This window comes from Chrysemys picta, chromosome 6 (genome assembly GCF_011386835.1).
Source record: "Chrysemys picta bellii isolate R12L10 chromosome 6, ASM1138683v2, whole genome shotgun sequence".
NCBI lineage: Eukaryota > Metazoa > Chordata > Testudines > Emydidae > Chrysemys > Chrysemys picta.
This window is the reverse complement of record NC_088796.1, coordinates 110095420-110118856: the sequence shown is the minus strand read 5'-3', so window position 1 is coordinate 110118856 and position 23437 is coordinate 110095420. Positions and strand designations below refer to the sequence as shown.

The 23437-nt window shown below is 38.3% G+C and overlaps 1 protein-coding gene across 18 annotated transcripts in view; it reads left to right on the top strand.

The window, feature by feature from the left end:
- KDM4C (lysine demethylase 4C) overlaps positions 1–23437 on the top strand; it is a 427285-nt gene that overhangs the window by 373794 nt on the left and 30054 nt on the right. For 12 of the 18 annotated variants that reach the window (XR_010588892.1, XR_010588893.1, XR_010588896.1 and 9 more), the window contains 2 exons: positions 6825–7010; positions 17052–17222. Coding sequence is in view for 9 of the 18 variants with exons in the window: in XM_005295226.5 (XP_005295283.2) it covers positions 6825–7010; positions 17052–17222 (357 nt within the window). In the remaining 9 variants the exon portion in view is untranslated. The remainder of the gene's footprint in view (positions 1–6824; positions 7011–17051; positions 17223–23437) is intronic. The other 6 variants (XR_010588888.1, XR_010588890.1, XM_065550533.1 and 3 more) reach the window with 1 other exon arrangement.

Below are 23437 nucleotides of genomic sequence, written 5' to 3'. Positions count from 1 at the left end.
ATTGGCCATGACCTCTTCTTGCCCAGAGCATAGGGACTCAAGTCCATTCCCATTTCCAAATGTTTTAAGACACAAGGCAGCACATTGCTGTCATGCCAGTGGGCAAGCCTCAGGGTAGATGAAATTTTGATACAAGTACTTGTATCATCATCAGAGGTTTCTGTTCGAGCTTGACAAGATTCCTGTTTCTAAATATTTGAACATGCAGGTCTTAAATGCAACTATGTCTGTCTCAGCACTGTTTCCATCTGTGGTGGTGGGTGTTGTTGGTTTTTTTTTTTTTAATTTAAATTATCTCTTTTGAGTCTTTGTAGGGAAAAAAGAAAATGTTTATCTTTTTAGCTTATTGATATCAGCCTGCAGGCTAGCTGTTCTCAGAAGGATGGAAAATATATTGGTTAAGAGATGCAGGCACCTATTTTGTGATAAAGAATTTCTTTGCATTTTTTCCCAGTAAAGTAAATTGCTTGCAGGATATTGCTAAGAATGTAATCCTTTCAGTGCTGCATCTCAGTAGATCTAGTTTAAACTGCTTTCTCTTATTACAGAGTAAAGTTGTGTGTGTGTGTGTGTGTGTGTGTGTGTGTGTGTGTGTGTGTGTTTTCCTGCAAGTATATCATCTGCAGAAACATTGACTTCCCATGTAACAAATATAAGTAACTACTGTAGATTTCTTGTCTGACCAGTGCTTTATATAAAAATGCAGTTGAAATCCAAAAATGGCCTGGAAAAACAATGTCACTTCATGCCAAATTTTACAAGTCCTAGATGATCCCAGGATCCCTTTTCTACAGGAATTATTCAAACCCAAAAGTTGTAAGTAGTATTTCCACCACCCTTGAGAGGTGTTAAGAAGTGCCCCTTTCATTTCCAACATTTTAATTTCCAACAGGTTACATAGGAGTCCTTCTGGAGAGAGGGCAACTTTAATTTTGCACTGCGCTCCAAAGCCACCACACTGGTGGTGACTGCATCAGAGATGCACTGAACAGAGGCATAATCTGGTTGCTTTGGCATAACCCCCACCCAGTCAGTACAAAAACAGCCTGGCTCCCTGGGTGCTTTACCCCTGCAGTCTCCCTTTATATAAAATTTGAATTTATCACACATGGAGCTTCTGTGTTGAATAAGAAGAAGCACTTTAATAAATAAACTTTCTTCCTGAAGGATATTAAAAAACAGATTCTTTCCAGCCTCCCTTATTTGCCTTGCTATGAATGTGCTCCTTTGGCACCAATGTCAATCATGTTTGGCTTTCATTTCATAATACTTGCAAGTTGCACCTAACACAGGCATGATGCTACTTTTAAATGTCACCTTTTAGTGTTGTGTTAAATTCATTTGTATGGTGTGATGCTGAAATGAAAGGGGAAAAATGACAAGAAAATAATGAAGCAGGAAAGGCAAATGTAATATTTCAAAGCCATGTCTGGCAAAGAGATGTAGTTTGTCCTGTAGTAAAAATACATTTGAAAATACATAAAAGGTATACAGGAGACTAACGTTAAGCTGAAATCGTAACCCTTTCTTTTTAAAGAAATAGCTCACAGCCACATATTCATATTTCAGTAAGCAAATTAAGTAGGAAGTGGGCAAGGGAAGCAGTTGGTGACTGAGTGCTTACAGAAGCACCTGGTATAGATTGCATTTGGAGAAAACTGTGTTCATTGACTGACTACCAGGAACAAATAAACTATAAATGTTGTGATTCTACTTTTAGAAAAGGAGTTTTGGTGATTTATCAATTTATATTTTCCTTTTGGTATTTGGTAGTGCTTCAACATAACCTATTTATACAGAAAGTTGTGTAGATGTGTGTGCATAGGATGAACTTCTCAAAAGTTTTGTCCACCCCTGTATAAGGAATATAAAACACTGGTGTACTTGCTGAGTATGCTGGGCAGATTATGTAAATGAAGGTCGACAGTACTGATCTCAGCCTGTTTTTTGGGTCCTGGGGGAGATCACGCAAGCCCCCTTGTTAAAATTCTGCCAGTAGTGTTGGGGAATGTCTCCATTTTGGATGGTGTAGCCTGCTTTCTAAATCACCCCTGCCAGGGACAACTGAAAAAATACTTCTGGAAGGAACAGTTTATTGTTTTGGAATTCATCAAATTGTACCAAACTGCAAGAATATTTTTTTTTAATCCACAGAAGGTTACTTCCATTGATCTGAGAGGTAGATCAGGTAGAACAGTGATTGGCACCAATATAAGACAACCTGGATTGATTGTTGGACAGAGAGAGCACTGTACAAAGTTTCTTTCTTTCTTTCCCCACTCCCCTATTTCTAGTTACAAAACTTGATCAGTATGTGATGTATATTTTCAGGAAGATTCCCTTAGCATAGATTATTTTTGTGAATTTTATAATATTGTGTAGTAAATTCCATTTCACGATTTGCTGCTTCTTGCCAAGGCATAGAAATGTTCGGGAAAAAATTAATAATCCAAATCATTATTTAAAAAAAAAAAAAAAAAACCCTTAACCTTCACATATCTGTTTAAGTTCTTGCCCTCAGAGAGCATGTTACTGTTTAATTCATGATGCTGCTAGAGACTGGGATTTTGTTTGTAAATATTAATCTCTTTGGGGAAAGCAATATCAAATTGTTTATATAAGGATGCACAAAATTCATTATGTAAACTATCAGCAAGCTTTTTTCTGAAAAATACTGGCATCTTTTTCACCCCCCTCTCATTTCCATTCTTTTAAATCCATTCTCTCTCTGCATTTGGAGTCTATTGTTGTTAAATAACTGTTCTGTGATTATGAAATCCATTTACCTCAGAACACTTTTTATTTGGAGGGCAAAGAGCAGCATCTACAAAATCTCAGTGAAATATCAGTTTATTATTCTGTCCTATAATCTTAATCTACAGTTATATAAACAATTTTATTTATTCTCTATTTGGTATTGCATCTGGATCTGTGATTAAGATTGATCCTCAGCCACTTTCTCCCGTACTTTTTACTTTGTAAAAATATCTAGCAAACATTAAATCATAATTATATTCTTCAGGGGTATCTAAGAAACTGAATGTGCTTTACCAGATAAGAACAGCCTTAGTTTACCCTTACGGGAACATCAGGATAGTGAATTACTATAGCTATCAAATGAATGTTGAGTAAGCATGAATGCATTTCAGTAAACGTATTGTTATTTTTGGCAAACTGAAAATGCAGAGATTCATTGTGTTGACGAGGAATCTGAATTTGAAATACCTGGTGTAAATACATCATTTTGTTACCTTTTGTCATTTTTCATCATCTCCATATTCATATGCTCAGGTTAATTTAAATTTGGATTAAATTGCTTAATTTTCTTACAACTTTGGAGTATACTACTATGTACTCTAAAATATGTTACATCTTATTTTCTCAGGTGCATCTTTATACCAGATGTAATCTCTGATTTATCACTCTAACAAACCTTGAGACTATCCCTTGAACCCACCAGTTGCAAAAGGTGGGAGAGATCAGACCTGTAAATATCATCAATCTCAAAGAGAATTTTCAAAACCCTGCACAGCGAGGGCAAGATTGTTGGTTGCCTTGTATGCCCATGCAGAGAAATATGGGGATGTAAGGCATTCCCTTACTCCCCTACACTGGCTACCTACCCTGTACACTATGTGCCAGCCTGAAGCAGCTGAGCCGGCACAGAGGAGGCGGTAATCTGTGCAGGTGTAGGGCTGGAATAGACTACTTCCCCGCTAGTGTGAGGTGGAACAAGAGTGTGTGACCAGGGCTGGATTTACACCTTACGCACCCCGAGGCACAGCATCTTCAGTGCCCCCCCTGCCTACAGCTGACCTTCATGTTTTCTGTAAAAAACAAAACAAAAACAAAAACAAAAAACTTTTTACACACTTTTAACTTTTAGATGCCCCTAGGCACGTGCTTACTGTGCCTAATTGGAAATCCAGCCCTGATTGTGACTCTGAGTTAGAGAGAATCTTCACAGGAAAAATACTACTAGGCTTTGAAGGATTAGCTTTGGGGTGGGGGTAAATGTCGATTGCACTGTACACACACAATCCAACACAAACTTTTCTTCCATCAATGATGATCTAAATTGACAAAATAAGCAAAATGCTGCTTGAAAACTTATTAGAGTTTGATTTAACGATATTTACTTCGTATATTTTGACACCTTCGTTTAGATCTCTCCTGACCTTATCATTTGGCTATTACCCAGTCCCAAGGTCTGTGTTTTCCGAAGCATGTTTCCAAATCCTCCTGAACTTGTGTCACAGTTTTCCCATGCCTTTCATTTCATGTTTCTCAGCTCTTCCACTTCTTAAAGCAGAGAGAGTCTGGCAAATCATGTGACTCATGTTATGTAGAATAGCTCATTTTAATTCAACCCTTTTTTTGATGCATGAACCAATTAATTATAACAATTATAGTACTTCCTGTGTTAATTTTTTCCTTTGTATTGCATAGGACATTTTTATAAGTTGTTGTACAAACATATACAATAGTTCATCTTATAATTTCTTAGTGTCTTGGTTCTTGTTACCTTCCTAAAATGCTGGCTATAGAACAATTTGATGCGGATGTTCTAGGTGGGGCAGGTAGCGCTGCCTATACTTACAGTTGCCCAACACTTAGAATTATAAGACCCTTTGTTCAATGAGTTAGAACTTCACCAAATTTTAACCATTTGGGCAAAAATGCCAGATTTCTCAATTGAGCTGCTGCTGCTTTTTTTAAGTTTCAGCAATAATGGTGTAGCCATTTCAGAGAAGAAGATGAGTGAAAATACATTTGCTCATGTTTAAAATGTTCTTGCAACCACTCTGCTGAAAAGCTCTAGCACTTCCATGCTTACTAGCAAGGATTTGATATTTTTCAGGGTGATCTCCCTGTGTCGTGTATGTGCCTTTTGCCATCCCCGGGAAAATCTGCCCACATTTGGCCAGGTTATAGGCCTCTGAAAAATTCTACTTCACACATTCTCAGTAAAGGTTTAGTAGAGTTTGCCAGCTAAATTCTCTGGAGCATTTGCCATCCTCTCACAGTTTCCTACATGCCAACCAGACTGTGGATGCATCATATTCACAGAACAACTGAGCATGCTCCATTTCATATCTGCCAGGGGCTGAAAAGGACTTTCCCTGCAATTGCTCCTCAAAGCTTAGATACTGGGCACCAGAACTGAGAGCAGGGAAACAGTCTCTCCTTTGCTCTCACTGCACCCCTTGCTGGTGCCCAGAGGGACAGGAGCAGAGTGATGGGATAGAAAGGCAGGAGCCGATGATGGGAGGAGATAGGGGCAAGGACAGGAACTGTTGAGTGGGGTAGCATAGGAGCAAGGGGGCATGGGCAAAAGCTAGAGATTGGGCAGGAGCAGGAGTTGATTTTAGAGGTAGACAGGTGCCAGAGAGGATAACAGTGGGGACGAAGGGATAAGGGCAGTGACTTGGGAGGGAAATATAAGAGCGGAAAGGGACATAGATGGGCTCAAGGCACAAGGGGCAGAAGGCTCTGAAATCATTATAACACAGTCCCCTACTGAACATGGATCCCATCCCCTGTGGGGAGTCAGTACAATTACGCAGGATGAAATTTTTGTTTTTCAATTTTTACGTTTTTTAAAGTTTGTGAAATTACATTAAAAGGGGATCTAATGAACTAAATAAGCGACTGGGAGGTAGAAAGTCCTGAGTGCTGATCCCATTTCTATGCAGGCTTGGGAAAGTCATTTAACCTTTCTGTCTCTGTTTCCCTCGCCACTTAATGTGCATAATAATACTTGCCTTGAAGGGGTAGTTAAATGTTTGTAAAGCATTTTGAAATCTTTGGATGAAAGGCTTACAAGACCAATGTATTAATTTTACAGTGTTTTACTCCTATGAGGCACTGAACATTGTAGGTTCACTTCCTTAGTCTGCTCATGCTTTGTATTCTAACTTTACTTTTGAGGATGACTTGAACCAACAAATTCACCACTCTGGCAGCGTTTGCTGTGTCAGTTACATAAATTCAAGGCAATCCCATCATACAATGTTGAGTTGGTGAAGTTCACTGATGACACTTTAGTGAGTTGCTTTGTAAAAACTATTGGTAAATGTAGAGCGATGAAAGGAATCAGTAGTACTTCAACACCACATAGTCAAATTGTGGAATTCACTACTGCCAAGGCCATTGGGTAAAATAGTGTGGGTGGATTTTAAAATATTATGATAATCAATTACATATTTCTTGTTTTATAAGCTATGATGAGGGTAAGCAGGGAAGAGCTATATCCCCATGTACAGTATTACACAATTGGCAATACATAGTAATGGAGTATTTCTCCACCTGACATATTGGTTATTGGCTAGTTCTGGCAGTAGGATACCAGACTTCATGGACAAATTGTTTTATTCAGCGAGGCAGAGCCTCTCTCTCTCATTTCTCCCATCCCCCAATGCCTATTTTGAACACACAGGAACATAACAGAGTGTATGTATTTTAGTTTTATTGTTGTCACACATAATGATTATTTTTGAAGAATTATATTAACAATTTGCTCACTTTGGGAGAAAGGGTTGATTTGTAGGGCAGTGCATGGGATTTAGAATCAAAATGATTAATAATGATCAACTACATATCAGATTCCCCACTATGGCACCAAAACCATTAACTCTTTGTGTGTCCGTAAAGAAAGACAAAAATGCTGACTTGAGTTTCAGTATATTACAAGGTTTATTTGCAATTCAGAAAAATGTGTTCTTTTTCAATACAGCTTAGCTGTAAAATGTAGTCAATAAAACATGGAAATTAGCTAAGTTACGGTAGTTTAGTTGACATTCTGTTCTGTTGTGTTTGTACAGAAATGTATCTTCTGCAGACAGAGAATGAAGAAATTTTCCGGTGCCTGCATACAGTGTTCTTATGGGCGTTGTCCAGCTTCCTTCCATGTTACCTGTGCCCATGCTGCAGGGGTGCTGATGGAGCCTGATGACTGGCCTTATGTTGTCTACATCACATGTTTCAGACACAAGATCAATCAAAATGTGGTAAGGAACTTTCTTTCTTTCTTTGTTTCTTTCTTTCTTTCTTTCTTACAAAAAAATAAAATATGCTGTGGATAGTCTTTGCATTTTAAAAGTGTAATTAAGGCAGGAATTTACTTAGCTGTCTAGGGAAAATGAAGGAAGCGGGTTACGTTTAAAAGATTGCTCCATCTATATTCTTTTTATATACAGCAGGTCATTATATTTTGACAGTTTCTCCTTATGTGTGGAGCTTGGAGAGATGTTCATACTCAAACAGTGGTTGATAGGCCTGACATACTTTTCCATTAGGACCATTACAGTATGTATGGATTCACCACCACAATAAATCAATACAGTCTCCTTTTTTTAATGTTCAGGGTAGTACAAATACCTGCATTTATTACAAAAACCCAGATTAAATATTATGAATGTTGAATATAAAATATATTGCACATATAACATACTTATTCAGCATTCCCAATAAAACCTTGCAAATGTCCTTTCAAAATTTCCGTACTGACTGACAATAGTTATACAAAGTATGAGGAAAACTCCATGTTCTTTGTTACAATGCCAGACGTTCCCATCAACGCTGAGAAAGAGCCTTTAATGTTAGCTGTGATGTACACTCCATTCACAATATTGTCATTAACGGTCGTGTAGATCTTAATGCATTTTTTTCCACTTTATTTCTGTCACGTCTAGTGGGAGATGCTTAACCATTCTGTATTTTTTAAATTATATTTGAATTATTCCTTAACATTGTTCAGTCAGAAGAAATACATAATAGAATCTTTGGATGGAAAACACCCATTTGATCATTTAATCCAGTGTTTTTCAAACTTTTCATGTTGGTGACCCCTCATTCAAAGTCAAATTTTTTGCAGCCCTCCCTCCTTACATTTACTATGGATGTAGATGTGTCATTGATAGCAATGATAAATCTATATAACCTGTTTATTTTGTGTGTTGAGAAGTTGACCGAGAATACTTGACCTCAAAGCGGAAGGGTGTGCAGGAAGTTGAAGAGTAAGATTTTGTTTGCTTTAGATTGTAATAACATTTTCAACACCACACAACCCTGGGCCCACAGGAGAATTAATCCGGCCCTGCTTGGGATAGATGGCAATTGAATGGCCCTCCAGTTTTTGCCCTGGCTGAGGTCTCCTTTTTTTGGCAGCTTCAATTGTTTTGTGCTTTTATACTTACTTTTTCTAAGCCAACCATTGCTGCTCCTTACTCATATTTTGTTTTTTTCTCAACTCCATCTAATTTGTCTGTGCCTTTCTGTTACTGAGGCATCCAGAATAAACAGCCACACTAACAAAGCACATCATTCTCTTATGCCTTTTTTCCCTCTGGATTGAAAGCCTGTCAGGGCAGGGATTATCTTTTTCTATGTTTATACAGCACCCAGCACAATGAGCCCCCATCCTGACCTGGGTCTTATCCCTGCTTCCATAATATAAATATTTATTAATAAGGCTAATAATAATAATGCCTGTAAATTGTCAGTAAAGTAAGGTAGAACATGAAGCATTCACATTTTCTGTCTGTCTGTCTAATATGCACAGCACAGATTACAGTATATTACATCTGCAATTTATCAGTATACTTTATTGACATACATTTAAACTGGGGCACTGTAAACAATTGTTAAATGATAATTATTTTGTGCTCTAGAAGCCAAAACAAATGTTAGTCTGATACAACACTATTATGATAAAATGGACTCCCACAAAAATCCTTCATTTTTTCCCCAATGATTTTCTTGATCTATATTTGGTGTTATTAAAGGAAAAATAAAAATGACATTGAGAAACAGCATCTTGCACAACCACTTGTGATGTGTATGGGATGCATGGTCAGACTGGCTTGGATAAAAATAAAAATCAATCCAGCCTCTCCTAAAACTCAGAGCCAACAATATACCTTTACAGGAGGAGTTTGGATTGGTTGGCTTATTTTTTGTGGACAGAACCAAAAAACCACCAGGGAAAGATAGGCTATTCTTGTGTGTGCTTTATTGGACAAAATCTTGGAGATATCAGAAATACTATGAGAGCCTTTCCTTCTGTAATTTTAACATGATTTTGAGACAAGAGAGGTTGGCATATGTTTGTATATGCTTTGATTTAATGCCCTACCTTTTGGATAATTAATCTAATCAAATCTCCAAACTTTCAGAAGTTTGTTCACCATTAATTTTCTTATTAGACCTTTATCCTTTCTATTAGCTATCCTTTCATGCGGAGATTATACTGCCTTTTGCCATTTGGCACAACAGCACTTCTCTGTTTGTAATGAACCTTTCTTGTTTGTCCATCACTTTAACTTACATTGTATTGTTTGAAAGCAAAATAATTAAACAATGAGCACTGACTTTTTAAACTAGTTTTGCAATATTAAAGAGAATAGAATAGAGATTAAAAAATAGAATGTCAGAGGAAATCTGTACAGATATTCAGCTATTCAATAAACCACACATATGGCAAGATGCCACTATCCCTGCTCATGGAGAAAGCAAAACAATAATTAGCTTGTGTTATCTTAATAAAGTTGTTCCAAAATGCATAATGAGAGTTATTTGTTACTACCTAGGTCAAGGTTGAAAGAAAAATAAGAGGTTTTTTTTATTTAGGTTGGAGGAGGTGTGTGTGACAATTATCTAACATAGTATTGTAATATATAAATTGCAATAAGTAATTTTAAGCTATGTAAATCAGGGAGATTGCTTGACCAAATGCCTATTCCCTCCTCTATACACACACACACACTCTCTTACTTACTTTACTGCATAATTTTAATATATCCCTTAACCTGAGTTATCGAGTCTCCACCCACTGCAATGCTGAAATTTTGTTTTGAGTCTGAATTATTTAGCAGTGTAGTTAGTCTGCAACAAATTATGTTTAGATTATTTATCACAGTAGTCTCATAAACCTTTTTGACCAGACTTTCTGAATCGTCGTGGTTATTTCTTCCTAGGTTACAGTTTTAATATCAACCATTGGCAAATTTGGTTTGTATTTTATGCTAAATAGAGATGGAGAAGGTAGGTGGGGAAGTAATACCAGTACCTATATAGTGTTTCAAAATGTAATAAAAATAAATTGAATTTGGACTTTTAAATGTTGTGCTGCATTTTCAAAATCTTTCTCTTTGTGGGCCAAATTTTCAAATATGAGCGCTAATACTGTGCCTGCCAAAATGTATGGATGCTCCCTTTAGGTGTGCAAGCAGTCTACTTTCATCATGTAGACTGGGTAATTGCATGCCTAAAGGAATGCACATCTATGCTGTCACCCATTCTGCGCACACAAATACTGGTTTGCTTGCAGTAAAGTAAATTTTGTGTGCAAAATTGGTTGTTTCATATTTTTTCATAGAAACAATGTATTATTTTGCATATGTAAATTTGAAAATATTGTTGCGTAGGCAGTTCTCATCAGGGCTATGAATGTTTAGATGACTAAACAATTGACTTAGTAATCTTTTATATTATTTATGTGCATATATAAAAGGAGAAAAGCGTCAACTGACTCATTTTTCCTGCTAAGATTCTTTTAGGAATTTGGATTAGAATAAAGACCCTTATAAGGATCAGCGGGCAATATTTTTGAGGGACAAACTGGAAAATAGTAGCTATTCCTTTTTGGACCTCAGAGATTAATATGTTTTAAATAAAGATAACCAACATTTTTGGATTAATTTAAGACCATGGTTCTCAGCCAGAGGTACATGTACTTCTGGGGATAGGCAGAGATCTCAACTCAATTCATCCAGATACTCAACTCATCTAGATCAGTGTTTCTCAGCCTGGGGGTTGCGACCCTCGGGGGGGAGGTGGTGTCACAGGATGGGTTTAGAGGGATTGCAAGTGCAGGGCTGGCATTAGGGGTGGCAAGCAAGGCAATTGCCCGAGGCCCTGCACCACAGGGAACCCAGTGAAGCTAAGTTACATGCTTCAGCTCTGGGCGATGGGGCTCAGACTTCATCCCCACTGCCTCGAACTCTGGCTTCAGACAAGGCTCACAAGTGGAAAAACAGGCTCAAGTATCACACTGAAATGTAAGTACAATATTTATATTCCAGTCAATTTATTTTATAATTATATGGTAAAAATGAGAAAGTCGGCAATTTTTCAGTAGCAGTGTGCTGTGACACTTTTTTGTATTTTTATGCCTGATTTTGTAAACAAGTAGTTTTTAAGTGAGGTGAAAATTGGGGTACGCAAGACAAATCAGATTCCTGAAAGGGACGCATTCGTTTCAGACAACAGAATCCTATAGCTCATGCTCTAAGGAAAGCTAGTCATTGTGGCTAGATCTCCATACCTTGCATAACTAAAGATCCCCTTGAAATCAATGACTGTTAAGTGAGCTTGGAATGCAGGATCAGGCCATAAAAATGAGGAGGCGGGAAGGGAAGTTTAGTATACAGCTGCAGTTGTGAACCATAAGTGAATTTTTATGTTGTTGTGATTGCTCTTGGTCGTTCTGTGGATGTGCAAGAATAGAGGAAAGGGGATAGGGAACCTCACATATGTATATGGTTGCCCAGAAAAAAACCTTTATGTACATACCTTACACACACTGTTGTGGGTTTAAGATTGCTCTGTACTATAACATATCTAACCCAAAACCACAAAAGCAAGGAAATGAAAAGCATCTAACAGGACATACCCTCTACTCCTCCATCCAGAGACATGCACCTGACCACTAGAACAACCACCAGACACCTCAGATGACACACCACAACCTTCCTGCCCTTATAAAGATACTAGTAGACCTAAGCAGAAATTTTTCGTTCAATTTTTTTTTAATGATAAATGACTTTTTTGTCAAAATGGAAATTTCTGTGGGAAATGTTGATTTTTACAAAATTAGGGGAGTGGTAAATAGAAAAACTGGTTCTGTTTTCAACAACAAAAAATGTCATCCATTTGAGCAACAGTTTTCAGTAAATCCAAAAGATTTTTACCTGACTGGCTGAAATGTTTCGATTTTTGATTGAAAATGTTTCAGTTTTTAGCAAAAACTTGTGGTTTACAGTTACCAAAACCCATAACATTTTGTTTTTCAATGTTTGGAAGAAAAACTTAAAAAATGTTATAGAAAAACTTTGGAAAAATGATTTTTTTTTGTCAAAAATGTTGTGGGGAAAAACATTTTCCTACCAGTTGTAGAAGTAAGTCTTCTAGCACCTCTTCACCCAAATTCCTCACCACTGCAAACAGACCAGACTTTTTCTGCTATCCGTTCTGCAAAATCACATATGATCCTGCACTGGCTGAACATCTTCATGAAAAACAGGATCTTCAACATTAGCATCTGTTGCTGTCATGAAAACCAGGAGCTCCTGAGCTAGTTGGCCAGTGTCATGAAGAATTGGGTTCTCACACACAGTAGCTGTTCCTATGCTGAAGATACTCTTCATGAAACAGTCTCAAAGAGCTCTTGGTTTTTCACGAACCAGCAGCTACTACTTATAGAAGATCTAGTCATCCAAACTTTTGTTCTCCATTAGCTAAGTGCCGCACTTAAGGATTCGTTTATGACAAAGAACTGTAACATTTTTTAATTATTTTTGTTAATTAACAAAATAAATACATAACTCCAGAGAGCCCACTAAACTCTCCTTATCTCCTAGGGTTTCAGCTAGGAGAACCCAAAAAATCAGGAGATAGACACTGAGCTTTTTTTAGGTGAGGGATGCAATTTTTCATTGATTAGAACTTTAAAATTAATTAACTGATTTTTTTCAAACTCCCCAGAAAATTCCGGTTTTGCTCAGACATTACGTGCTAAAATTTACAGCATATACTCTGTATTTTTCCAATAAAACAAACAAGTTGAACTCCCATTTGAAGTGCAAAACAGAATACAAACTTAGTAGCAGCTCCACCATAACTGATCCTCTATTCTGTGTCTCTTGTGATGCTCCTGCAGCACACATGTAATGGAGAGCTCCTGTAACAGGAGAGCTGGGGATTTTCTTTGTGTAGAAGAATCCCTGGTTGACAAAAAGCCAATGTAGCCAACTCTGTGCTGCCAGCGCCTGCCCCCCTGGCACTCTGATGGTTGAGGGGCATGCCTTGGGGGAAACGCAGAGACCAAAGGGAAAAAAATCCTGAGCAAGCATACTGTTCAAATATCGCTTTCACATCAGGACTATAGTTCTAGGGGAAAATTGGCATGGTGGAATAAAACTTAGGTTTCCATATGAAACCAAATACATCTTAGAGCTTTGATGATCCTCTACTATAAATATGATCTGGAACTTTTTAGACCAAGTATTTCTTGGCTAGTTGTCAAGCTGTCCTGCAGTGACTGAAGGGTGTGGGTACCAACCTCAGGGCAAACTGTTAGGAAACAGGGCACAAACCCCAAATTGTTGAGAATTCTATCCGTAGATTTCACCTATCAATTATCAAGTGTAAACTCATCAGAAACTATAACAGCCTTAACATGAAATTACAGACAGTCCCTTGGGTACTCCGATCTGTCTTTCCTCCCAGGTAAGTCCACCGTACACTGAAGATCACAGGAATATTCAGATTACTCTCAGTCACAAGGACCAGTCACTTACCCCAGGTCCATTGCATCTTAGATTTCACATGAAAGACAACACTACACACAAATGAGTTTCAATCTTAAATTTCAAAAATTAACAGAAGCTTCTATGATAAGCAAGCTCAATATGTCCTTCAGGACTAACCCAGGCTAAGCACTGGGGATCTTTTGCTTATGCTTAGTAATCCTTGCTCCTCAGAGTCCAAGCAGCATAAAGATACAGTTCCTCCTTGTTAGGGCTTTTTATTCCTTCCCCACTTCTGCTTAGAGTTGCAAACTCAGCTGATGGAAGGAACTCACTTGCACATCTTCTCTTCATGATGGAGGAGAAAGCAATCAACAAAGTCTTTTGCCCTCTGATGTTCCACAATACTTCATCTTGTGTTTCTGTGCCTTTTATGTCAGGCAGGACATAACACCTGGAGACTAGTATTTCACGCTAGTTAATGCTTCTCTCCTGTCTGGTGATTTACACAATTACAGAGACTTGTAGTGCAAGTGCTCAAATAATACCTTACAATATGATAAAGATGTTATAAGTGATATTAATCCAAGTAGCAATTTACAAGTGTTCAATAAAGCATAAACACTAAGCACATTTTTATAACTCTAATGATTTTACCAGTACTAACACACAGATGAACCAGACTGATTCCAGCTATGTGTTTTCAGTATCCAAGGCATAGGGACCTTGGCATAAGATGGCACCTGGTTTGCTAGCAATACACCAGTCACACAAATAAAGAGCAAGGACTTCTACCATAATGTTTCCCATTTTTTCAAGTTTACATATTGAAGGCCACGATGGCTTTGTGTGTGTGTGTGTGTGTGTGTGTGTGTGTGTGTGTGTTCGATTTTCTCTGTTTCTACTGCTATCTTAGTTCATCCTTGGCTTGGGTTATGTTGAAGAAAAATCACACTTTCTGAACCACAATTTGCACCATAATCTGAAAGATACCACAGCTGTTTCTTTAATCTGATAGAGCCCCTTGCATAACAACTGTCCTTTCTGATCAAAAATGACATTCTTAACGTCAATAAGTTCTTAGGCTTTTCTGACAGGAAATGTTTTCTGGGACAGGCAATCAATTATACAGTGTGCTTGTCAATATGTTTTTCTGCAAAATAAATCAAGAATCCTACCAACATAGCATACTGAAAGCCAGACTCCATCCCCTTGAGCTGGGATGCAGTAGGGTTTTCTATGGTTTGAGTTTTTTGTTTATTTACTTGGTTTTCTGCCTGGAGGTAGGGGGATTGAGTTGTGGAGTTTATTTTGTGAACCTTTTACCAGTAAACCAATCTGCATATTCTTAATAACAAAAAAATCTTGTTTTTTTGTTTTGTGAAGCTCAATCTTCATACTTGTAATACATTTTGTACTTTTAATACATTTAATACATTTACTTCCTGTTGGATTTATATATCCACCAGAAACTTCTGCTCCACTCACATGGATAATTCAGTGACTACTTTCAATTTCTGTTTCTGAACATATTTGGATAAATGGAGTCCGGAATTTTTCAATAAACAAACATATGTATATATATATATTATTCAAGATTTGGTGTAACAGTGATAAATGATGTTAACCAGTAGAGGGACCTATGTGATGTGGTAAACTAGTTCTTGGCTCATTTCACCATTTTTGTGTTTAGGCTTAGTGATATTGTTATATACAGAACTAGTAATGGCTGTTTAAACAAGTAAACAGCCATTAAATAATATATAATTATGAAAGAAAGATTATTTCCAGGTAATCTTGAAAATGCTATAGAAATATAATTGGGTATAACTTCATCAGTAGGCCTCAGTCCAATCCTCTGTTTTCATGAACACAATTTTACTCAGAGAAATCACTTGCAAACACAAACTTAGTGCGCTAGCACCAGAAAATATGTTGTGTGCATCTGAAGTCTATCATTTTCTGTTGATAGACTTCAGATGCACACAACATATTTATACTTGCTTTGCCCTCAGTTTTTAGAAACACAAAAGTTTGAGATGTGTAAATTCTGTAATGTGGTGCAAGAAAGTGGTTTTGTGCCAAAAATTACAAAGCAAAAGAAGTATTTCAAAATTTGGCCCAAGTTTGTTTAAAAAAAGTTGCGGGAATTACTTGAAAATAAAATGTAAAAATCTAACAAAGTGCCTGGGCACTGACCAATAACACAGCTTCTAAGAATAATGCTGACAATTCTATAGTCACATCAGTTTGCAGACTTTCACAGGGACTTTCTTTTCAGATTATTACATTTAGTATATGTAATTAATTTAGTATATGTCATACAGTATTTCAAGCTGGTTAAGTAAATATTTCTAATTCAAAACATTTTCACTAATACGATATGCTATTTGAATCATGCCGTGCTTTTTAGAATCTCCTGTTGTCAGAAAAGTTCAGATGCCCAGCTGTTGCCTGAGACACAGTACAGTTTACCACACAAACACAGCAACCAATATGAAATGATTTACAGCTAGTGAACAGCCATAGGATGTCTTATTAGGATGAGAAACTCTTGATTTTACTTCTCCAGATGGTGACGCTCACTGTGCAAGTGGGAGGCACACTGGGATGCATTAGTGGAGAAGTGGTGTGCGCAATTTTCTGCCTCATGTACATCTCTGAGCATTTGCTGAGTTATGGGATTTGGGTTGTGGTTTTTTCTTTTTGCTTTTGTTTTTTTGGATAATAGGAGTATAACATCCATAGTTGTTGAGGTAGAATCTTTGCATAATTTGACCATAGAGTATATCCTGGCTACACTTCTGAAGGTGATAGCTGATTTTAGGGAAGTTAGAGAGGAAACATGAAAATAAACAATGATTATGACTGACCTGCTACATCATAAAGGTGAGTGATAAAATAAACAATCATTATAACTGCACAATACCATCTGCAGTTTTAAAGTGAATGTTCTGCATGGTATTGTTTCTGAGTTACTGAAGCATCCTGTTGTATCACTGTTGACCACTTTCACAAAAACGAGATGTATATCTATTGATGTCATCCCAGTGAGCAAAATATTAAGTACATCATTATGAAAATCCAAACATGAATCCAAAGCTTGTGCCTTTCAATAAAATTCTACAGTATAAGTTTGGTCTACCATTATGATCTCTACTGGTGCTGGATATAAGGCGGCTTTAAGATAGTGGCAAACAAAATTTCTGAATGGTCCCAGAATTGTTATGCTTAAATTATTCTCCTATTTTGTAAGATGAGCCAAAACACCATAATAGTAGATATATTTTTAGTTATGTGCTGTAATCTTGTGTGGCTGTAATTCTTTTTCTAATACAATGTAAATGTGTATGCTTCACAGAAAGTTTGATTGTTGTACTAAGGAAAGATTTTGCATTTCAAGATTTCTCGCTAAATTGAGATCCATGATTGATCACTTCACTACTTTATCATGTGACATGGTTCTGATAAACTAAGTGGTGACTATTTTTAATGACTGTTTCTTAAATTCTTGCTTTCAAGAGAACCAAAGCATGTGAGAAGGCCATCACAGTGGGGCAGACTGTCATCACAAAACACAGGAACACACGATATTATAGTTGCAGAGTGATAGGAGTGACATCTCAAGTCTTCTATGAAGTCATGTTTGATGATGGCTCCTTCAGTCGGGACACTTTCCCTGAAGATATTGTAGTAAGTATTTTTAAGATACTTGCTCTTTTTGTTCTTTTTTGATAATAGGAGTATAACACCCATAGCTAAACAGACTGAATCTTTGGGAATATTTCCTTTCACCTTTAAAGGAGATAACTGACTTAATATTCAGTTCATGTTTGTTGTTTTCACTGCAGAGAATTATCATTTTCTAATGGGCTTCCCAACCTTGGTTGTTCTAATTAGTATCCACCATTTGACCAAATTAATCAAAACTAATCTAACAAAGTCTTTTAATTAAATAAGAAATATGTGTTTAATAAAGGATATTAGAATGGGAATTCCACATATTCTGATCTGTCTCTGAGAGATAATACAATAACATTCCTTGCTGAATTGAAAAATCCTGTTTTCAAATATGTAATGGGAAGAATGGCTCTCAGGAATCTGTTCTGACAACTTGTTTACATCTTTTGATGTTTAGTTTGTAAGATTACATTATTAATGATAAAAATCAACAGGGAAAAGAATATGTAGTTTAGTCCTAAAAGCAATGCAGATTTTGATTTCCCCTATGCACTTAAACCTCAATGTTTTTCAGGAATGTTACTGAACACCTGATGTGCTTATTTGGGGAACATGCACATTTTCCTTGGATATTCTGGATTACATTCGCCACTGCCTTGCACCTTGTATAATCATTTACAAAAGTGCAGAGTGGGTACAAACCATTACCATTTGATTTGGTACCATTTTACACCCACTTTGTACTTTTTGGCCCTGATTCTTGGCGTCAATCAAGCCACCTTTGTGCTCCTCTGATCCTGAGGCTTCTCTGTGCTGTGCTGATTTGTTGGTACAAGTGATATAACTTGCACCTCTTGTCAACAACCCTCAGGGTCTGTTAGAGCAGCCAGGGATTGCCAGGATGCACATCCCCTTTTCCTTAGCTGTGTTCTCTGCTGGCTGCAGGGAGGTAGGATAGCGTAAGACACTAACATAAGAGTTAGAATGTTGTGGTTCAAGAAGCTGCACCCCCCAGAATACTCAGCCTTCCTGTCCTATAAAAATGTTTGGGAGCTTTAATGTTTTCCTCAAACCAACTTGGCTCTGGAAGCAGTTATCTGTCAAATACTGTCAATGGAAATAATACTGTTTTTCTTGGCAACTGTTTAGTTATTGAAAAGTCTAATGTATTTTGGAAATATGACATTTAAAGGGGTACATTTTTGAAGCAGTGAGTGGGGAGTTAGCTGTTCACCTCCCACTGGTGTTAATGGAAGTCATGCAGCTAAATCCCTGTTCCATTGCTTTGAAAATTTACCCCTTAATTTGAAATATTCTGAAAGACGCCAGTAATGATCCAGGGCGTTTTGATTTAGGATCATCAAGATACTAAGAAAATGTGGCTGTATTGTTATCACAAACCTCTCTTTTGTGTGCACCTGCATCAAAGGGAGAGACTGCTCACCACCCTACTAGGATAGCTTGTTCTGAAGCTAAGAAGGAATGTAATCAGGTCTGGATATGCCTCAGTGCTTCTCAGATACTAGATGAACAACATATAATTGTTTGATGGAAATACCAAACAAATTTCACATTCCTTAGAGAAATCTTGTTGTGTTTTCATTAGATAATATACCTGTAACAGTAACTGGGAGGAAAGAATATTTTTTCTTCTGCCTGGCCTAAAACTTGCTAATCCACGCAATGTGCATATCAGGTGTTAGTGCCGCTGGGAGGACTTATTCATCAAATCTGGTGTGAAAGCAATGTTACTGCCTATTGAGAAACTTATTTCTCTAATCTGTTTTCACTTTTCAGCTAGCTCACAAAGATAGCAGGAGCTTTCTGCTTTTGCAGTATGTTTTGAGTCCACAGCACAATTTCAGTTCAACTCACAATTGTGTTTATGCAAGGCAGGCCACCATTTCAGTGTTTGGGCACAGTAATTTATTTGTAAGGAGGAAGATGGGGAGCCTCATCTCTAAAACTCTCTCTTCTCTAGCTCTAGATATTTAACAGTTGCCAAGGCACGGAATCCATCAATCCCATCCCCTGTATATTTTTCTTTGCTTTGCATTAGCATTTGCTAAATATATTAGGACATGCTTTTTACTTACTTTTTTTACTGCGCATGTGGGACCTCTGGTTTCAACCTTGTAAGACTGTCACAAACAAATGACTCTTCAGTTATACCGTCTCTAAACTAATTAAATTGCAAATTAGTAAGCCTCTGTGCATTTGCTAAACTGGGGGCTCAGTCCTACCCTCTGCTGTGCTGGTGTGCAAAAGATGTAGGTGCAACTTTTTATCCGACACAGGCAGCAGGTAAAGATCTCCTCATAGCTCAGTGAAGAATGGTAGAAAAGAGCTGGCGAATTGTACTGTCTGGTGCTCCATATCCCAAAGGAGATGAGATCTGCCGGTTAAATAGGCTGTTTAGGATCCCCGCTCCCTGCAAAAAAAAAAAAAAAGTGGCCAGTACATAAGCTGCATTCTCCAGCAATTGCTGCCAACAGCAGGTTGAAAGTGCAACTTGCTGCTGCTCAGAGGAGCATCACATAATGCTCTATGGCTTGTCACTCATCCCCAGCTCAGCTCACCATGATGAATGATGCTCCGGCGTGCGGGGCCGATGTCAATTAGCAGACTCTGCACTGGACAGTGTCTCTATACTCCCCGTTGTTCCAGTCAGGGTTGGGTTTTTCTTCGGTAAACACAACATGCTGTGAAACTTGGTACTTTAATACCTGTCATACACATCTCTACGTGAAAATCCTGGCAGCTTGCTAAATACGGAACATGCTGGTTCAGGTTTATTTATATAGTTTTTCCTATTTATATATTACATCTGTCAAAAATGCCTTAGCCACATGTACAGTTTGTGATATAAACACATTTTCTAAAATAAATTGAACCTGACACAAAAGCTAAGACATGACCCATTCCCACTCCTTGTGAAAGCCCTATAGGCCTTGTAGCAGGCTTTGGGGGTCACCAAATTCTTACTATCTCGGACCAAGGAGGGAAACACATTCCGGAGTCAAGGACACTCCACTGAGAATGACCCATCACATGTACAAATCAAGTGCCATAGGACAACATGCCCAGGACTCAAAGCGTAAAGGTCTTTATAGATGAAAACAAACAATCTAAATTGCTCCTAGAAATGAATTGGATGCCACTGCAGTATGTGGAATGCCAGTGTAAAATGCTTCTGGAAAGGAAGGGCTCCTACAGGAGACAAGGGAGAAATTTATCTGTCAGTGGAAAGTATTTGGAGCAGCATTAGTGTGATATTTTCAGGAGTTTCTTCCCAAAACCCTAATACTGTGGTTCTGGGCAGTTCCGAAAATGTCTATGAAATTTCTGCTTAACAATATATTCCTGAAGAATATGTATATCAGCTTAGTTAAAGTCAGCATGCAAACTGCTGCAGTCAAGAACCATAATAAAAGGTGTATGGCTACATGATTCAGTCTGTCAATTCAAGCAAATGTGACAGTCACCGATGATTTGTAGACAAAAAAAAAAAAAAACACCTCTTCTGAAATAGGAGTTCCCTCACCTGAAAGAACTCAAACATCCATAGAAATATACGGGCCTTTTTTTTTTAACCTACAGTGATACATAGAGCCCTTAAAAGAATTATGCTGACGCTAATGTAACCACCTCCTTTTACCAGTGGACCCAAAAGAGCCTTCAGTGTGATGAGATTAGTGAAGATTAAGGTCCATCATTCTGTGCCTATCAGTACTTTAAATTCACCACTGGCCATGAAAAGCGGAACAGAACCATTTAGAAATGTGACAGCGAAAGTACATCACTGAAATTTTCAAGACGGCTACTATTGCTTTCAGCATACACCTAAATTTCACAAAGCACCAAAATTATGATCTTCTGCTTTCTTTGTAATAGAATGCATCACTTTTTAGTTACTGTGCATTTGAACAAAAGTTGTCAGTGTAATAGCAAAGCAATTTGAGAGGTTGCTTTTTTGTTTGTTGCGGGGAGGGGTTTAAAGGTTTTTCCCCACCAGATACCTTCTTTACAGCTCTCCAGTGCTGTCCATGTCTGTGAATACCCCCTTGTGATGCTGTCAGAGTTTGAAATGAAAATTTTAACAAGTCCTGACCCCACACTCTGATATACGTAATTGGATGGTACTAGCTTTCTCACTGTTTAATTTTTTTCTTTCTGTCTCTGGAACCTTTGAGATCTTAAATTATTATTACCCCAATTTTTGGGGTCTAGCAGATTGTTTCTGCTAGGAAAAGAAATTGATGAGGGAGTCAGGTATTTGATGCAATCCTGTACAAAGAATCTACAAACTCCTCTTTCCCGAACACAGTAGAAATCAAACGGGGTAATTTCTTTGTTTACAGTTCCAAGTCTCCTCCAGTTAGCACTTTGACCAAAAGCTCCCCCTTAGCTTTTTTCTAAGGAACACACTACCAGGACTTTTGTGACCTTATCTGGGGCGTCTTTGCTCCTTCTTTGTGTCCATCTATCTTTTTCTGCTGCTTGAACTTCTCTTTCATGCACGACTTCACTAATGAGTGTGCCAACCCCTGTGTAATGGCGTTGGCACCCACCTCTCACGAGTGCCCCCTTCTGGTTGGGGGTGTCTGCGTTCTTTAGTTCTAGTGACCCTTTCGGTGGTTCTCAGGCAGGTTTGTCAGTGACACAGCACTCCGGCCAAGTCACTTTCTGCATTTTAACAAGCACAAACCCCTTTCGGGGTATACGATCCACCGGGGTCTATCTCAGTACCCCTCTGGTGGTGTCTCTCTCTAACCCTCCCTGGGCTTTGGTCTTTACGTAGTCCAGCCCTGGTATGCCCTCCCTGGAGACACTATCTTCCTGCAGCCCTCACCAGGCTCAGTCCCTACTCAGTTCTACCAACCAGCCAGGAGCTTCCTCAATGCTCCCCTGGTCCCTGCTACCAAACTGTCCGTGGCCCTGATGCTCTTCCAGGCAGCCAAGCCTGCAGTTCTTTCTTCTCCTGCTCCAAGCAGCTACTGACTAGTGCTCTCCTCTGCAGCTCCTTTTATATGACCCTCCTGGGTTCTGAATGGCTGCTTCCCTTGCAGCCACTCTAGCCTGCTTGGAGGACCTCTCCACTGCTCCTTCCCTGGGATGGATGTGGCAGAACCCCGAGGCCTCCAGCAGGAGGCCTTTGGGCCTAGTCCACCCCATCACACCCTGCATTTGCTATATCAGTCCACAAAGAAACCCCTTGGGCCACATGGTTCAACCTCTACTCAAGCCTTGCCATGTCCCTATTTTTTTGAAGATGGCTCCTGTTATTTTAGCTTACCTGGTTCCATTGTTTGTTTCTTACATTTATACTAAACAGAGGGCGGTGGTTACGCCCATCAGCTTCAGTGAGGTTTTGCCCAATTCCCCAACATTACATTATCCTTCTTGGCCTGGACATCTGATGGCTATTTGAAGTTGCTCATGTGTTTGTAATCTCAGAAGTTGTCCAGCCTGAGGTAGATTACTAGGCAGAGTGCAGGTCAAAGATGCATGATAAGTACAGTTTATGAAATGGATATGTCCTTTGTGTGTGTGTGTGAGAGAGAGAGAGAATAGGACTCACTTTATCCTCCACTGAGGTACAATAACCTATGGAGTGAAACATGGCAATTCTTTAAAAGTGACCATCCGTATAACATATTTTGGACAGGATGTGAAGAAGAATGTTGTGTCCAGTTTCAAGCAGGGAGAATTTAGGTATGTAGAATGTAGAACTAGAGATGGAAGTCAGATAGGATGTTGAGGTTAAATGCCCCTACTCTTATAGAATTTAATATGGAAATGCTTATTGATCACAGTTGGGGAGGACATTAGATTTTTTTTCTTAGCTGAAAAAGGCATGTCCAGTCACAGTGCAGTGCCTCTTAACATCATGATGGATTATTGGTTTAATACTGATTTTGATAGAAGAGTGTCCTCTACTGAGCGCCCTCACATCGCTTCCCATAGCACCTTTGTCCAAGTTCCATCCAAGTACTTACCAGGCCAACCATACTTAGCTTACTGGGGTCACAACACTTCCATCAGTGGACCTTCTAAGATGGTGTTTGCAATACCACCCAATAATGGCTTTATTAATCCACCTCTCTCTCCTCATGTATTCTTCTATGAACCCCCAAGAAAATTGAACAATACAGCAGGTGATGATAGTAAGGAGCACAGCACATAGCTTTTCTGTTAGAGATTATTTATTGCAGTGATATGTCAGT